At 40.8% G+C, this 17,841-nt stretch overlaps 1 protein-coding gene across 13 annotated transcripts in view; it reads left to right on the top strand.

The window, feature by feature from the left end:
* LOC106587004 (far upstream element-binding protein 3) overlaps nucleotides 1-8,566 on the top strand; it is a 102,388-nt gene extending 93,822 nt beyond the window's left edge. For 11 of the 13 annotated variants that reach the window (XM_045709057.1, XM_014174792.2, XM_045709055.1 and 8 more), the window contains 4 exons: nucleotides 86-171; nucleotides 5,463-5,813; nucleotides 5,934-6,055; nucleotides 6,985-8,566. In XM_045709057.1, the coding sequence (XP_045565013.1) occupies nucleotides 86-171; nucleotides 5,463-5,813; nucleotides 5,934-6,055; nucleotides 6,985-6,993 (568 nt within the window). In that variant the 3' untranslated portion in view covers nucleotides 6,994-8,566. The remainder of the gene's footprint in view (nucleotides 1-85; nucleotides 172-5,462; nucleotides 5,814-5,933; nucleotides 6,056-6,984) is intronic. The other 2 variants (XM_014174793.2, XM_014174794.2) reach the window with 2 other exon arrangements.
* The last annotated feature ends 9,275 nt before the right edge of the window (nucleotides 8,567-17,841 follow it).

The raw sequence follows: 17,841 nt of genomic DNA on the forward strand, positions 1-17,841 counted from the left end.
TTTCTGTTTGTCCCTGTCATTTTTTGTCTACTATATGCATTTTCTTTGTGTTGCTGTCGTTCTGTCTGCTCTCTGTCTTGATCAGTTGTGGCAGTGGAGCCCAGACTTTAATGACAGGGGGATGGGGGACTGCTTATCAAACATGGCAGCCTCAAGGCCAGCAAGACCACAGTAAGTCACCTTAGCGCTACAACTTGTCTTAAGCAAATCTCGTAAACATTTAGCAACGTTGTCTTGTATTTTACAATTAATATCAACTCTGCTTACATGGTGGAACCAGGCTGAACTCTATGTTCACCACTGAAACAGAATGGTCAACGCAACGATCAAGCTGGTTGCACTTGGCTAAAACGATGCAGCAATTACTTTGTATTTATATTTCCTCAGCTTAAACATTGTTTTGAAATAATTTTACGCTGTGTTTACTGTGCATTCGGGAAGGTATTCAGACCCCTTCCCTTTTTCCACATTTTGTAACAGTACAGCATATTATAAAATAGGTTCAATTAAAAAATGTCCTCATCAATCTACACACAATACCCCATAATGACATACAGTTGAAGTCGGAAGTTTACATATACTTAGGTTGGAGTGAGTCAATTAAACTCGTTTTTCAACCACTCCAGACAGATTATTTCACTTATAATTCACTGTATCACAATTCCAGTGGGTCAGAAGTTTACATACACTAAACTGACTGTGCCTTTAACTTCACTAGGGTAGGGGGCAGCATTCGGAATTTTGGATGAAAGGTGTGCCCAAATTAAACTGCCTGCTACTCAGGCCCAGAAGCTAGGATATGCATATAATTGGTAGATTTGGATAGAAAACACACCTAAAGTTTCCAAAACTGTTAAAATAATATCTGTGAGTATAACAGAACTGATATGGCAGGCGAAAACCTGAGGAAAATCCATCCAGGAACTACTATTATTTTGAAAGGCTTTTTCCATTGAAAGCCTATCCACCATACACAGACTTAGGACCCAGTTCACAATCTATATGGCTTCTTCTACATGTGGCCAGTCTTTAGGCATTGTTTCAGGCTTTTACTCTGAAAAATGAGGGAGATACAGCACTTTCAATGAGTGGACAGTGGAAATTTCCAGACATGAGCCCAGCGCGTGATCGGGAGCGTGCCTTTCTTGTTTCTTCTTTTCTATTGACGAAGCTTTTGTCCGGTTGAAATATTATTGATTATTTATGACAAAAACAACCTGAGGATTGATTTTAAACATCGTTTGACATGTTTCTACAAACTTTTATTGTACTTTTTTTACTTTTCGTCTGGATGTTGAGAGTGCGCTTTGTGCCTTTTGGATTACTGAACTAAACGCACCAACAAAACAGGTTTTTGGACATAAAGAGGGACATTATCGAACAAATCAAACATTTATTGTGTAACATGAAGTCCTGGGAGTGCCACCAGATGAAGATCATCAAAGGTTAGTGATTCATTTAATCGCTATTTCTGACTTTTGTGAGTCCTCTCCTTGGCTGGAAAATGTCTGTATGGTTTCTTGTGGCTAGGCGCTGTCCTAACATAGTCGCATGGTGTGCTTTCGCCGTAAAGCTTTTTTGAAATCGGACATTATGGTTGGATTAACAAGAAGTTTATCTTTGAAATGGTGTATAATACTTGTATGTTTGAGGAATTTTAATTATGGGATTTCTGTTGTTTGAATTTGGCGCCCTGCAATTTCACTGGCTGTTGTCGAGGTGGGACGCTTTGATACCAGAGATGTTAAACAGCTTAGAAAATTCCAGAAAATGATGTCATGGCTTTAGAAGCTTCTGATAGGCTAATTGACATCATTTGAGTCAATTGGAGGTGTGGACGTATTTCAAGGCCTACCTTAAAACTCAATGCCTCTTTGCTTGACATCATAAGAAAATCAAAAGATATCAGCGAAGACATCAGAAAAAAAAAAATGTAGACCTCCACAAGTCTGGTTCGTCTTTGGGAGAAATTTTGAAACGCCTGAAGGTACCACGTTCATCTGTACAAACAATAGTATGCAAGTATAAACACCATGGGACCACGCAGCCATCATACCGCTCAGGAAGGAGACGCGTTCTGTCTCCTAGAGATGAACGTACTTTGGTGTGAAAAGTGCAAATCAATCTCAGAACAACAGCAAAGGACCTTGTGAAGAAGCTGGAGGAAACAGGTGAAAAGTATCTGTATCCACAGTAAAACGAGTCCTGTATCGACATAACATGAAAGGGCGCTCAGAAAGGAAGAAGCCACTGCTCCAAAACCACCATAAAAAAGCCAGACAACGGTCTGCAACTGCACATGGGGACAAAGATCGTACGTTTTGGAGAAATGTCTGATGAAACAAAAATAGAACTGTTTGGCCATAATGACGTTGTCATTATCGTTATGTTTGGAGGAAAAAGGGGGAGGCTTGCAAGCCAAAGAACACCATCCCAACCATGAAGCACGGGAGTGGCAGCATCATGTTGTGGGGGTGCTTTGCTGCAGGAGTGTAACGCCCTGGCCATAGAGAGTGGTTTTTGTTCTTTATTTTGGTTAGGCCAAGGTGTTACATTGGGTGGGCGTTCTATGTTCCTTTTTCTGTATTTGTATTTCTTTGTTTTGGGCCGTGTGTGGCTCCCAATCAGGCACAGCTGAAGTTCGTTGTTGCTGATTGGGAGTCACACATAAGGAGCATGTTTTTCCTTTGGGTTTTGTGGGTAATTGTTTCTGTTAGTGTTTTGCACCTGACAGGACTGTTTGGCTGTCGGTTTTCTTGTTTTGTTTGTATAGTGTTCTTTCTTTATTAAATATTAAATGATGAACACTAACTCCGCTGCACCTTGGTCTACTCTCTCTCACGACAGCCGTTACAAGGAGGGACTGGTGCACTTCACAAAATAGATGGCATTATGAGGAAGGAAAATGATGTGGATATTTTGAAGCAACACATCAGTCAGGAAGTTAAAGCTTGGTCGTAAATGGGTCTTCCAAATGGACAATGACCCCAAGCATACTTCCAAAGTTGTGGCAAAATGGCTTAAGAACCACAAAGTCAAGGTATTGGAGTGGCCATCACAAAGCCCTAACCCCAATCCTATAGAAAATGTGTGGGCAGAACTGAAAAAGCGTGTGGGAGCAAGGAGGCCTACAAACCTGACTCAGTTACACCAGCTCTGTCAGGAGTTATGGGCCAAAAGTCACCAAACGTTTTGTGGGAAGGTTGTGGAAGGCTACCCAACACGTTTGACCCAAGTTAAACAATTTAATGGCAATGCTACCAAATACTAATTGAGTGTATGTAAACTTCTGACCCACTGGGAATGTGATGAAAGAAATAAAAGCTGAAATAAATCGTTCTCTCTACTATTATTCTCTCATCAATCTACACACAATACACCCTTAATGACAAAGCGAAAACAGTTTTTTTTAAATGTTTGCAAGGAGACTCAAAATTGAGCTTAGGTGCGTTCTGTTTCCGTTGATCATCCTTGAGATGTTTCTACAACTTGATTGGAGTCTACCTATGGTAAATTCAATTGATTGGACATGATTTGGAATGGCATAACCCTATGTATATCATGACCCACAGTTGACAGTGCATGTCAGAGCAAAAACCAAGCCATGAGGTCGAAGGAATTGTCCGTAGAGCTCCGAGACAGGATTGTGTCGAGGCACAGATCTGGGGAAGTGTACCAAAAACTTTCTGCAGCATTGAAGATTCCCAAGAACAGTGGCCTCCTTTTGTTCTTAAATGGAAGAAGTTTGGAACCACCAAGACTCTTCCTAGAGCTGGTTGCCCGGCCAAACTGAGCAACCGTGGAAGAAGGGCCTTAGTCAGGGAGGTGACCAAGAACCTGAGTTCCTCTGTGGAGATTGGAGAACCTTCCAGAAGGCCAACCATCTCTGTAGCACTCCACCAATCAGGCCTTTATGGTGGAGTGGCCAGACGGAAGCCCCTCCTCAGTTAAACGCACATGACAGCCCGCTTGGAGTTTGCCAAAAGGCACCTAAAGGACTCAGACCATGAGAAACAAGATGCTCTGGTCTGATGAAACTAAGATTGAACTCTTTGGCCTGAATGCCAAGCGTCATGTCTGAAGGAAACCTGGCACTATCCCTACGGTGAAGCATGGTGGTGGCAGCATCATGCTGTGGTGATGTTTTTCAGCGGGAAGGACTGGGAAACTAGTCAGGCTCAAGGGAAAGATGAACGGAGCAAAGTACTGAGAGACCCTTGATGAAAACCTGCTCTAGAGGTCTCAGAGCGTCAGACTGGGGTGAAGGTTCACCTTCCAGCAGGACAACAACCCTAAGCACACAGCCAAGACAACGCAGGAGTAGCTTCAAGACAAGTCTCTAAATGTCCTTGAGTGGGCCCAGCCGGAGCCCGGACTTGAACCTGATCGATCATCTCTGGAGAGATGTGAAAATAATGTGCAGCGATGCTCCCCATCCAACTTGACAGAGCTTGAGAGGATCTGCAAAGAAGAATGTAAGAAACTCCCTAAATACGTGTGTGCCAAGCTTGTAGCGTCATACCAAAAAAGGATTGAGGCTGTAATCTGAGTACTTATGTAAATGTGATATTATTATTTTTTAAATTTGTAATAAATTTGCAAAAATGTCAAACTGTTTTTGCTTTGTCATTATGGTGTATTATGTGTAGATTGATGGGGGGGGGGGGGGGGGAAACATTTTAATCTGTTTTTTATTAAGGCTGTAATGTAACAAAATGTGGAAAAAGTCAAGGTGTCTGAATACTTTTTGAATGCACTGTATATGAAATAGACATGTAAAGATGGACTCTGCAACATTTTGCTCATTTCACTGTCTTACAAATATCTCTCAAATGTAAGTTAAGACTCATAAATGCATACAAGCCGATTGTCAGAGTTTGATGTGTCCGGGATAACGGTGTCCTCTGAGTATTTGATCATCTCGGGGTGCTCAGTAATTGGTGAAGTAGTTGTGGGACATTGCTGCTCAAGCATCTAAAAAATCCTAAGTAACAACGAGTAAAGTATAATAACAGACGTTGCACGCGGCTGTGTGGCATTTGATAATTTCGCCGCCTCTTGCGATATGTATATTGCACGTGTCAATATCGCTATTTCAATGTAAATTGGATTAATCATGCAGCCCTACAATGAACCAGGTGTAGAAGGTACACATTAGCTTTCATCCACTATTCTATTTTACTTCTAAGCCAATTGAAAGGGGAGTCTACCATGGTTTGAACCAACGATGTTGGGGAAACATAAATGTCCAACAAATAACACGTAAAAATTGTCCGAAAATTGCCGGAAAGGCTTTTAGTTAGGCAACCGTTTCATTTAAATGTTCTTATTATTCCCAAAGCAAATTACTTCTGATAGGTTTGGGCAAAAGGCTGTATAGCAAGAAAAAAAAGTTAGAGTCCATTTGAAATACACTGGTATTTGTTCTATATTTAATGCAATGTTCTTTTATTTGGGTACAGGTCACAATGGATCCCAGGCAGGCCAGGTAGACTACTCTACAGCTTGGGAGCAGTATTATAAAAAGCTAGGCAAGTGCTCTGAGACAGTAAAAACCCTGTCATACCCACATGACTTTTCGAACAATTGCAATATTTTTGCCATACATTTTGTGCAACTGCAGCAAAGCTTGAGGTTCGGCATTTGGCGCAGTGTATCTCCAGTAGTAGACATTACAGATAACGCAATGATTATGATTCTCTATGTCCACCGTTGTGTAATGGCCCATTCTGTGTTTGCAGGCCAAAAGACCCAAGCTCAGAGTATTGTCCATGACTACAGCAAAGCATGGGAGGATTATTATAAGAAACAGAGTAGTCTCATTCATTTTGTCAGTTGTCTTTAGACATATTCAAGATTGCAATTTCAATTGTGATAGCGTTATTTGATGCTGTTTTCTTGCAATGTCTATCTATACGCTTGTGCCCCAAAAGGTCAGACATCTCAGCAGCAGAGCTCACTCCCAGAACACAGTGCAGCTATGGCAGAATATTACAGGCAGCAGGGAGTGTACCACTGGCCGGGTGCACAGGCAACCCAGGGCCCAGGTCTTCAGGTAATGTACAACACTGCCAAACTTATACTAACAATGGCTCTAAACAGCTCTCTAAACAATGGTTTCTTCCACTAATTAGGTTTTCTTCAATATGACTCTAAACAGCTCTCTGTCTCTAAACAGCTCTGTCTCTGCCTCTAAACAACTCTTCCTCTAAACCACTCTGCCTCTAAACTTAAGTCTCTAATCAGCTCTGTTTCTGCTTCTAAACAGCTCTCTCTCTGCCTTCAAACAGCTCTCTTTCTGCCTCAACACAGCTCTCTCTGCCTCTTAAAAGTGCCTGCTCTGCCTATGAACAGCTCTGCCGCTAAACAGCACTCTCTCTTTATATACACTGAGTGTACAAATCATTAAGAACACCTTCCTAACATTGAGTTGCACCCCCTCCTCCATTTTGCCCTCAGAACAGCCTCAATTCGTCGAGGCATGGACTCTACAAGGTGTCGAAAGTGTTCCACAGGGATGCTGGCCCATGTTGACTACAATACTTCCCACAGTTGTCAAGTTGGCTTGATGTCCTTTGGGTGGTGGACCGTTATTGATTCACACGGGAAACTGTTAAGCGTGAAAAACCCAGCAGCATTGAAGTTCTTGACACATACTACCATACCCCATTCAAAGGCACTTCAATATTTTGTCTTGCACATTCACCCTCTGAATGGCACACATACACAGTAAATGTCTCATTGTATCAAGGCTTTAAAATCCTTATTTAATCTTTCTCTTCCCCTTCATCTACACTGATTGATGTGGATTTAACAAGTGACATCAATAAGGGATCACAGCTGTTTGTAATGTTTTGTTCACTCAGTGTATGTTAAAACTATTACTGGCAAGTTTTGAAAAGTTTACATGCCTGTGTGTATTGGGATGTGCTGTTGCGTACATGGTAAACTACATAACATTTTCCTTTTTAAAATATCTTCCAGGAGCATTAGAGTGGACACCCATCTAATTAAGACTTTGGAATCATTGAGACAAAAAGATAACTACTAACAGTACTATTGAGGTTTCTAAAGTATATTTTCAACACTTTGCGGCGTACCTTTCCTTTTTGTAATGCATTCGCTGTAGAATAACTAAACCTAAAAACTGATATTTTACTTGGCAATTTTGGGATACACTCGTCTTCAGTATACTTTTTTTTCTTCTTTCTTTAAATGTATCGCCGTGTCTTTGAACAAGATGTAGTATAATCTATTTTGTCTAGTTTTTGCAATAAAATGGTATTGGCTTAGCAGTCTTGAGGCTTGAGTATAATGACAGTTTTGTTTTTGTGAACGATAATGTTTTAAGCATGCGTTTGCTTTTTGATTTGTGTTTTTACGTAGAACATTTTTAATTTTGAGAGATTGAAATGTAATGTTTGAATGTTGGAAAAAAGTTTTAATTTCGAACTAAATTCCTGCTATGGTATCTGTCATTTCTTATTTAATCATGTATTTCTTCTGTGTCATTGTTTTGTTTTCTGTTCAGGAAGGTGCGATATCTAATTTCGGTTTTGAGACAAATATGCTGATAAATTAGTTATTATTCCTACATTAGACATCCTAGTTTTAAGCCTAAGTGTAATAAATGCTTATCAAAATTATATTTTAGAGAGCTGGGATATTATGAGTTTGATTTCATCTTATGTATGTATCCTCATGTACATGGGTATTTAAGTATATTTGTTGAATAAGGATTGTTATTGTAATATTCACACGGATGCTCTCCCAATTTTATGTATTCACTGCTAATATGGTAAATGTTGTTTTGAAATTTGATGTTGCATCTCTCACCAAGTGCAAATATAAACCCAGCATGTCTTCTGTGCTCAAGACTGCTAAGCCGCTTTCATTCTACCTGTTCAAAATATTTGTTTTTGTATGGCAAATGTAAGTGTGATTTATTTATATTTTTGAAGCACCTAGCTTCCACAGTATCCCAACCAGTACACTTTGTTTCTCGCTAACATAATTGTTTTTGTGTAAGCAAGAACATATGCTATGATTCGTTACATGATTACTCCCTACAATTTTTTCTGATGACAAGACATACTTTAACCTATGATTTTTGTTGACATTTTTCTCATATGCACAGATAACCTTGTATTTAAAAGTCAAGTAATTTGTTTGTTTCTAGGGCAGTTGATACCATTTGGGCTATTGTAATGCACATTCCTGTTTTTAGATGTGTGCTGCCTTTTCAATGGCAAATTAGTTTAACTGCAGTTACCCAAAGAGCCATATCACTGGACTAACAAGTTCATCTTTCTGTAGCATACAGTGTGATTTAGATACCTTGTATATGCCATAAACATGAATAGAGGCAATATATATTCTCACTTGTTTATTTCTATGCTTTCTTAGTTGTTTGACTCAGTAATTTGCCACAATTGCTTTTGTGGTGAAAATATAGAATCTTTATTTTTGTACTGTTAAAAAGTTTATCTGTATAATGATTTGTCAATCTCCCTAACAGTGTTCTTTGTTGCTGTATACCATGCTTCAATTAAATCTCCTCTCTCAAGATTGAGTATGAATTTAATCTGATCATATTTGATTTTTTCCAGCTATGGAAGGACAAATGATGATTGCATGTGGACAGCAAATGTAATAACTAGTTTTCTGCCAGATAAAAATACCATAAGTGTAATGTCTTTTCTGGTCTGTCATTCTTAATTTAGTCCATTAGTGAAATACATGCCCCCATCCCCTCACTTATGCAGTAAAACACATTAGCAAACAAAGTTGTAGAAGTCTGTCGACTTGCGGCATAATCCTTTATGACTGTTGCCATCAAGCCCTAGCCCCAGATGGTCATATGTTTCGAAAAGAGGAAGGCTGTGTCCCAAATGGCATCTTATTCCTTACATAGTGCACAACATTCTTTTTCAAAGTAGTGCACTATATAGGAAATAGGGTGCCATTTGGGATGCTGTCGATGACGTCAACCCCTTAAAGTCTTCCAGTAATTACACATCAGATGACCTCTGCTTTAAATTGATGATCAGAATGGGAGTGCTAAATGGGCATTTTAAAAGTTGGAGACAGGAAGCCAAGCGGATCCACTACATGGGATGTCGGCATGGGAATTACTGCACTTGCACTGCACTAATAGACAGTGGTTCCCATGCCAAAAGCACATTTGTCATCAATAACAAATGAGTAATTATTCCATAATGACCTCAAGGTGTCCCCTAATTGAGTAGTGTGTGAAGGCAAGGATTGCCAGAAGTAATAAAAGCCGCTGTATTAGCAAAGGAAACATATTCTTAAGTGGAATTGTAAATAAAGATGAGCCTGCATTTATTTTTGTGTGCCCCTGAGGTAGCTGACCCTAGATTAAAGATTTAACTGTTGCTGGAGGAGAGCCATTTAGTCTTTAGTGTTTTGGTCATAGTGTTCAGAGTGGAACTCGACCTAAAGAAGATAAAATACACTTGAAGTCGGAAGTTTACATACACTTTAGCCAATTACATTTCAACTCAGTTTTTCACAATTCCTGACATTTAATTCAAGTAAAACATTTCTGTTTTAGGTCAGTTAGGATCACCACTTTTATTTTAAGAATGTGAAATGTCAGAAGAATAGTAGAGAGAATGATTTATTTAAGCTTTTATTTCTTTCATCACATTCCTAGTGGGTCAGAAGTTTACATACACTCAATTAGTATTTGGTAGCATTGCCTTCAAATTGTTTAAATTGGGTTAAACGTTTCGGGTAGCCTTCCACAAGCGTCCCACAATAAGTAGAGTGAATTTTGGCCCATTCCTCATGACAGAGCTGGTGTAACTGAGTCAGGTTTGTAGGCCTCCTTGCTCCCACACGCTTTTTCAGTTCTGCCCACACATTTTCTATAGGATTGAGGTCAGGGCTTTGTGATGGCCACTTCAATACCTTGACTTTGTTGTCCTTATGCAATTTTGCCACAGCTTTGGAAGTATGCTTGGGGTCATTGTCCATTTGGAAGACCCATTTGCGACCAAGCTTTAACTTCCTGACTGATGTCTTGAGATGTTGCTTCAATATATCCACATAATTTTCGTTCCCCATGATGCCATCTATTTTGTGAAGTCAACAGTCCCTCTTGCAGCAAAGCACCCCCACAACATGATGCTGCCACTCCCGTGCTTCACGGTTGGGATGGTGTTCTTTGGCTTGCAAGCCTCCCCCTTTTTCCTCCAAACATAACGATGGTCATTATGGCCAAACAGTTCTATTTTTGTTTCATCAGCCCAGAGGACATTTCTCCAAAAAGTACGATCTTTGTCCCCATGTGCAGTTGCAAAACGTAGTCTGGCTTTTTATGGCGGTGTCACGGTTGTCGTAGGTTAAAGTGGACCAAGACGCAGCGGGGAAATGTGCACTCATCTTCTTTTATTGAATGGACAAAGAAGGTGAACCAAAACAAACACGTACACAACAAAAACACAACGACTAATAACAGGCCGGTAAGGCAACAAAGCTATACCTAGCACAATCTCCCACAAAACACTAAAACAAACACATACCTATATATAGGACCCTCAATCAGAGGCAACTAGAAAACACCTGCCTCCAATTGAGAGTCCAATCCCCAATTAACTAAACAAAGAAATACAAAGAACTAGACTAAACATAGAAATACATTAACATAGACCAGTGCCCAAAACCCGGAAAAATAAATCAAACACACAACCACCTCGAACCACATAAAACAAATACCCTCTGCCACGTCCTGACCAAACTACAATAACAAAATAACCCCTATTACTGGTCAGGACGTGACAGGCGGTTTTTGAACAGTTGCTTCTTCCTTGCTGCGTGGCCTTTCAGGTTATGTCGATATGGGACTTGTTTTACTGTGGTTAGATACTTTTGTACCTGTTTCCTCCAGAATCTTCACAAAGTCCTTTGCTGTTGTTCTGGGATTGATTTGCACTTTTCACACCAAAGTACGTTAATCTCTAGGAGACAGAATGTGTCTCCTTCCTGAGCGGTATGACTGCTGCGTGGTCCCATGGTGTTTATACTTGCATACTATTGTTTGTACAGATGAACGTGGTACCTTCAGGCGTTTGTAAATTGCTCCCAAGGATGAACCATTTTTTCTGATATCTTGGCTGATTTCTTTTGATTTTCCCATGGTGTCAAGCAAAGAGTCACTGAGTTTGAAGGTAGGCCTTGAAATACATCCACAGGTACACATCCAGTGGCTACAGAACTTGAGTCCCTCAGTGCAGATGGAAGTTGCACTATTTGATGTAAGACAAATTGTGTTCTGTTATTATTGTCATAGAATCTGTTGATGCTGGAATCAAGAGCTTATGGTTCCAGTATGGAGGTGATATTTGTGCCATCATAGTCTCGCCCACCAGTCTCTGTCGAGACGTCTGGTTTCACACCGCCTCAGAACGGGACTTGGCAGGAGCGGCGAAAACAACCACCAGTTTTAATTGGCTGATCTCACAGTCCATCACCATCTAGTGCAACCCTTAGAACCCCTCCCTCGCTTTCATTGTGGACTTCAAGGCACGAGCAGCGCAACTGATTTTTACAAGGAAGTGAGTTTGCAAAATTGGATAGTACGCATCTTAAAAATTGTTCTAACATTTAAACTATATGCCCAAACTCAGAATCAATTGGGCTTCCCAAAAATTATGTGGTCAGTGTTATAGAACATTTATTTTGATTGATTGCCAATTTTCACCATCTGTAGCAGGCTCACTCCCTCTCCAGACAAAATTTTAACCGCACCCCTTTCAAGTCTCTCTTTGTAGCACATTGTTACCAGGCTCTAGGTGCCAGTTATTCACACCTGGGGACGAGGTCAGTACCATCAGAAATAGAATCTGATGAATTCCAGCACCTGACTCGACAGCAATGTTTTAGTTCACAGCCTCCTCATAACTGCCAGTCATCCTTTCCCAGTTGTCTCTACATTCCTTCAATGCAACCTGCTTTACAGGTGAGTGGGCCCAATATAAAACTGTGTCTGAGGAGTTTGATGGCAGCACTAGTTTGAACCTCTTGTGTAGCATTTCTGTACTGACCACAGTGCAATTGTTCCTCTTGGTTGAGATGTTCAAACTGTTTGTCTGCCGAGGCAGGCTGCAGACCAGACATTTAGACCAAAGGTGTTCAACTCTAGTCCTTAAGGATTGTGGTTTCTTCTACTGACTTTCTTCTCTCTCTTTAAAACCAGGGAACCTAGCTTAGTTTAGGTCACTTTCTGGCCCTTAATTAGGAGCCTGGAGTTGAATGCATAATCTAGCCTTATGAACTAGGTACCAATACTAATACTGCCAGGTTTTGACTTTAGCCTTCACCTCTCTTGTTTCTTAGAATGATGCATGCCAAGCAGAATTTAAAGGATTATAGGTTTTTTACTTGTATTCTATTTTTTGCCTTTTAAATTTGAATCTATTGGAGACCCCCCACGACACCTGTTTAGGTGTACTATTTTATTCATTACACTTTGGATATCCTCAGCTCTACGCTCCATGACTACATGGCCATGTTTGTCTTATCCTGGTCTGAGGCCAGTCTGAGATTGCAGAGAAGCTGGAATGTCACCATGACTTAAAACCCTGTTAATTTGCACCATACAGAATCTTTACATAATGAAGCCCCAGGTAGCCTTACTATTGAATGACTTTTAAAGGGTAAGCAGTGTAAACGTAACATATGGATTTGCATTAGTATACGCATCAAAAGTCCCAATGCAAAGTTATGCCTCACTTTTCTACTTTTCAAATTATTACATAAAACTGATCAGAATGCAGAAGTCATGTCGGAAAATGTTTTTCCGGCGTGTGATGTAATATGAAGGACCCGGCAAGCCAGCCTATTCCCTATAATGTAAACTCCAATATAAATAACTTCAAATGTATAACTTCAAATTAAACCAAATCTTTTGCACTCATGACTGACTACTGGTTTCAATTACATTTTCAGCCAACTTACAAGCAAATACTGAATTTATTGTTACAAATCAACTTTGCTAGCCAACAAAGTTCCTAGCCAACTAGCCTGTTACATGCTGACCCGATTGGACACGTCGCGTGCGCGAGCGTCGCAAAATAAATTTAGAAATCCACATTATTCAATTATTGCACCCACATTGCTCGCGCACGCCAACGCGCATCTGCGATGCCAAGGGCTAAAATAGAAGTCATTCCTATTTCTGACGCAGATCGCACTGCAAGTCCTGCCTCTTCCATCTCCTCATTGGTTTACAGAAGCAGGTACGCACGTGCCATCTCCTCATTGGTTATACCCATGTGGGTGATTGAAAGACAATGTTTTGCCTGTCGTCGTGGTAATACTATGAAAGTGTAGATGCCAATCACCATATAAGTTCAAAGATGAAAAAGCCTGGAAGGAGGAGAGACGACTAGAAACCATTCAGTTGGCCGTTTTATGTGTGGATTAATTGTCGGAGTAGAGGACCTTGTGCATTTCAGGTAAAATAACAACTCAATGTTTATATCCCAGGACAAATTAGCTAGCAACAACAAGCTTTCTAAATAGGACAAATTAGCTAGCAAGTGCAAGCTAACTAGCTAAATTGCCATACATGTTTAATGCTTTTCGACCTTTCTCCAAATTAATGTCATTGGCTCAGAGTTTGTTTTGATATTTTAACCTGCGTGTCGTGATCGTGTTTGGTGTAGGGGGACAAAATAAATGTATGCACGATAGCGCACGCGCGCGCGCAGCCGGTTTGGGTTCCGTGTTAGTGTTAGCCCTACTAACCTGCTAACGTTAGCCCTACCAGCCTGCTAACTTTACATTAGCACTGAATGAGTCACCCAGTTGCTATCAACACCTAGCTTATATGAAAGTTAACCAAAGCTTTGGAAGAACATAACACCAGCTAACCAGTTATCAAATGTTAAAGTGCATTTGTGACGTATTCAGACCCTTTGAGTTGTTCCACATTTTGGTTTATTTTTTAATACATTTGAAAAACGTTCTAAAAACCCGTTTTCACTTTGTTATTGTGTGTAGATTGATGAGGGAAATATTTTTTTTATACATTTTAGAATAAGGCTGTAAAGAAACAAACTGTGGAAAAGAGAATAGGCCTGAATACTTTCCGAATGCACTATCCATAAGTATTCAGACCTTTTACTCAGTACTTTGTTGAAGCACCTTTGGCAGCGATTACAGCCTCGAGTCGTCTTGGGTATGACGCTACAAGTTTGGCACACCTGTATTTGGGGAGTTTCTCCCATTCTTCTCTGCAGATCTGTCAGGTTGGATGGGGAGCGTCACTGCACAGCTATTTTCAGATCTCTCCAGGGATGTTCAATCGGGTTCAAGTCCGGGCTCTGGCTGGACCACTCAAGGACTTCAGAGACTTGCCCCAAAGCCACTCCTGCCTTGTCCTGTTGGAAGGTGAACCTTTGCGCCAGTCTGAGGTCCTGAGCGCTCCGGAGCAGGTTTTCATCAAGGATCTCTTTTGTACTTTGCTCCGTTCATCTTTGCCTCGATCCTGACTAGTCTCTCCTTTCCCTGCCACTGAAAAACAGCCCCACAGCATGATGCTGCCACCACCATGCTTCACCATAGAGATGGTGCCTGGTTTCCTCCAGACGTGACGTTTGGCTTTCAGGCCAAAGAGTTCAATTTTGGTTTCATCAGACCAGAGAATTTAGTTTCTCATGGTCTGAGTGTCCTTTAGGTGCCTTTTGACAAACTCCAAGCGGGCTGTCATGTGCCTTTTACTGAGGAGTGGCTTCCGTCTGGCCACTCTACCATAAAGGCCTGATTGGTGGAGTGCTGCAGAGATGGTTGTCCTTCTGGAAGGTTTTCCCATCTCCACAGAGGAAGTCTGGAGCTCTGTCAGAGTGACCATCGTGTTCTTGGTCACCTCCCTGACCAAGGCCTTTCTCCCCCGATTGCTCAGTTTGGCCGGGCAGCCAGGTCTAGGAAAAGTCTTGGTTGTTCCAAACTTGTTCCATTTAAGAATGATGGAGGCCACTGTTCTTGGGGACCTTCAGTGCTGCAGAAAGTTTTTGCTACCCTTCCCCAGATCTGTGCCTCGACACAGTCCTGTCTCGGAGCTCTACGAACAATTACTTCGACCTCATGGTTTGGTTTTTGCTCTGACATGCACTGTCAACTGTGGGACCTTTATATATACAGGTGTGTGCCTTTCCAAATCATGTCCATTCAATTGAATTTATCACAGGTGGACTCCTGTGGGGGAAGTGGTCTGAAGGGGAAGTGGTCTGAAGGGGAAGTGGTCTGAATACTTTCCGAATGCACTGTATGTGCAGTTATCTTAGCCAGCAAGCTAGCCGGCCAGCTAGCGTTAGCTCTTTAGCCAACTAGCTATTAGCCTACCGCCACAACTAAATCATAACCGCATATCAAAAGCAAATGGAGAGCAGAGACTTACAGATTGTTGGCTGGAGCCCATTTGATGGTAAAACTTCTAAGAGTGCAGGCTCAGTTAGCTACCAAAGCAAGTGGGGGGGAAGAGAAATCCAATAGCTATATAGCGAGAAAATTCAAAAATAGATAGATTCCAGCTTTTTTTTATCACCCCCTTCTTTTTACGTGTGCCCTGTCTGTTGAGCTGCTGGTGATATAGGTTTAAGTTCACTTTGAGGGAACATACACATTTGACTCTAATCTCTCAAGGACCTCAGTCACCCAAACCACAGCCTGTGAGATATAATCTGTTTTTCAGTCTCTCGGTCCCAGCTTTGATGCATCTGTACTGACCTATCTTTCTGGATGGTAGCAGAGTGAACAGGATGTGGCTCGGGTAGCTGAGGTCCTTGAGAGCACTTGCCATTTGACTCTAAAAGAGTCCGAATGTGACATTAGCTAGCTTACCCCTTTTAATACCCCTTTTAATACTGACACTTGTGGCTGCTTCCCGTGATGTATTGTCTCTGCCTTCTTGCCCTTTGTGCTGTTGTCTGTGCCCAATAATGTTTACCATGTTTTGTGCTGCTACCATGTTGTGCTTCTACCGTGTGATTGTCATATTGTGTTGCTACCATGCTATGTTGTCATGTGTTGCTGCCATGCTGTGTTGTTGTCTTCGGTCTCTCTTTGGGTAGTGTTGTGGTGTCTCCTGTCGTCATGTGTGTTTTGTCCTACATTTGTATTTTTAATCCCAGCTCGGTCCCCGCAGGAGGCCTTTTGGTAGGTCGTCATTGTAAATAATAATTTGTTCTTAACTGACTTGCCTAGTTAAATAAAGGTTAAATAAAAATAAAATAATAACACAACAATAGACTTAGTAAAATACTTAGTCACCTAGTTGTCACAATCTGATAGTACATAGTCATGGAACACTGGTCACTTTAAAACATCTTCTGGATAGGACCTTTCATCTAAAATGACATACCCAAATCTAACTGCCTGTAGTTCAGGACCTGAGGCAAGGATATGCATATTCTTGATACTATTTGAAAGGAAACACTTTGAAGTTTGTGGAGATGTGAAATTAATGTAGGAGAATATAACACAATAGATATGTTAAGATAAAACAAAATGTAAAAAATATATGAATTTTCAAATGTAAATGTTGTTGATCGATCAAAGGCTGTACATTGAGATAGGAAGCTGGGGATAATTTAGATGTTGTCCACAACAGGGCAACATTGTGTGTGCAAAAGTTTTCAAGAATGAGAGAGCTACATAATATTTAGTATGAAGTCTCCCAGGTGTCCCTCACGAGTTTGCCCAAATATACCCAAGTGGCCGAATTGGTCAATTGATACATTTTCAAGTATATAACTATAGAGAACATACAAAAATGATATGGTAATAAAACATTTAAATTTACACACTCCCAGGAATGTCGTACATGATCGATCATTACCTTCTTACATAAAATGTACTAACAGGAGATGCAACGAGAACGCTGATCCAATGCCTCCCAACACAGAAGTGAACTATTTAAGATAAGGGCCAAGTTAGCAGCCAACACTGATCTAATGTCATAAGTGCGCACACCACATACAAAGTGAAAAAACAACTATTTACACACTATTTACAATAAGAGTATTTATAACACCCACATTCCTCTACACAAGATTGTGCTGCTGATGACAAGTCCCAAAGCAGTCTCTTTCTGCTGTAAAGCAGAGGGTAACAGCACAAGTAGTGCAGGTGATGGGAGATTTATTGTGGCACAGAGTACAACGACGCCTCCATGCTGTGCTCTTTTAGCCCTGAGACACATTCAGGTCTGCAGTTTTGGCAGGTGAACACCACTGGTGGCAGGAGTAGAGGGAAGGTGCTGCAGTGGACTTTGTGCCGTAGTCAGCAATATCCTGAATGACCAGCTCTCTGAAGGCTACAGTTGTTGCTCCTTTAAAAGTTGCGTCATACTGCAACACACCTTGCAGGCTGCTGCAGCATTCTATGGCACGTTAATTGTCAGCCATTTTTTATGTTAATGCAGGTTTTATGTTAATGCAAGTTTGGTAGTTTGACCACCAGAGGGCAACTTTGAGAAGCATTTGATAGTCTCCCATATTGGCATTACTAGAGAATTTAAAACCTTTTTTGTAATAAGATAGTACATGAGATTGATTTTAAGAAATTTGTCTTAATTAATTTGATTTAATATTATAGTGTTTCTATTCTGAGAAAAATGAAACCCTCAGGGTTTCCGTTAGGATGGAATGGAAAATATTGTGCTGTACAACGTGACGGTCGGGAGTAGGCTACAGCATAAGATGATTGGAGGATTCTAAATTAATATCTAAGGGGCATAACATTTCCACACCCTAATTGTAGTGTAACCAATACTCATTTCGCCTATGGTAGGCCTACAGTATATCTAAAAAT

Source organism: Salmo salar, chromosome ssa26, assembly GCF_905237065.1.
Source record: "Salmo salar chromosome ssa26, Ssal_v3.1, whole genome shotgun sequence".
Taxonomy (NCBI): Eukaryota; Metazoa; Chordata; class Actinopteri; order Salmoniformes; family Salmonidae; genus Salmo; species Salmo salar.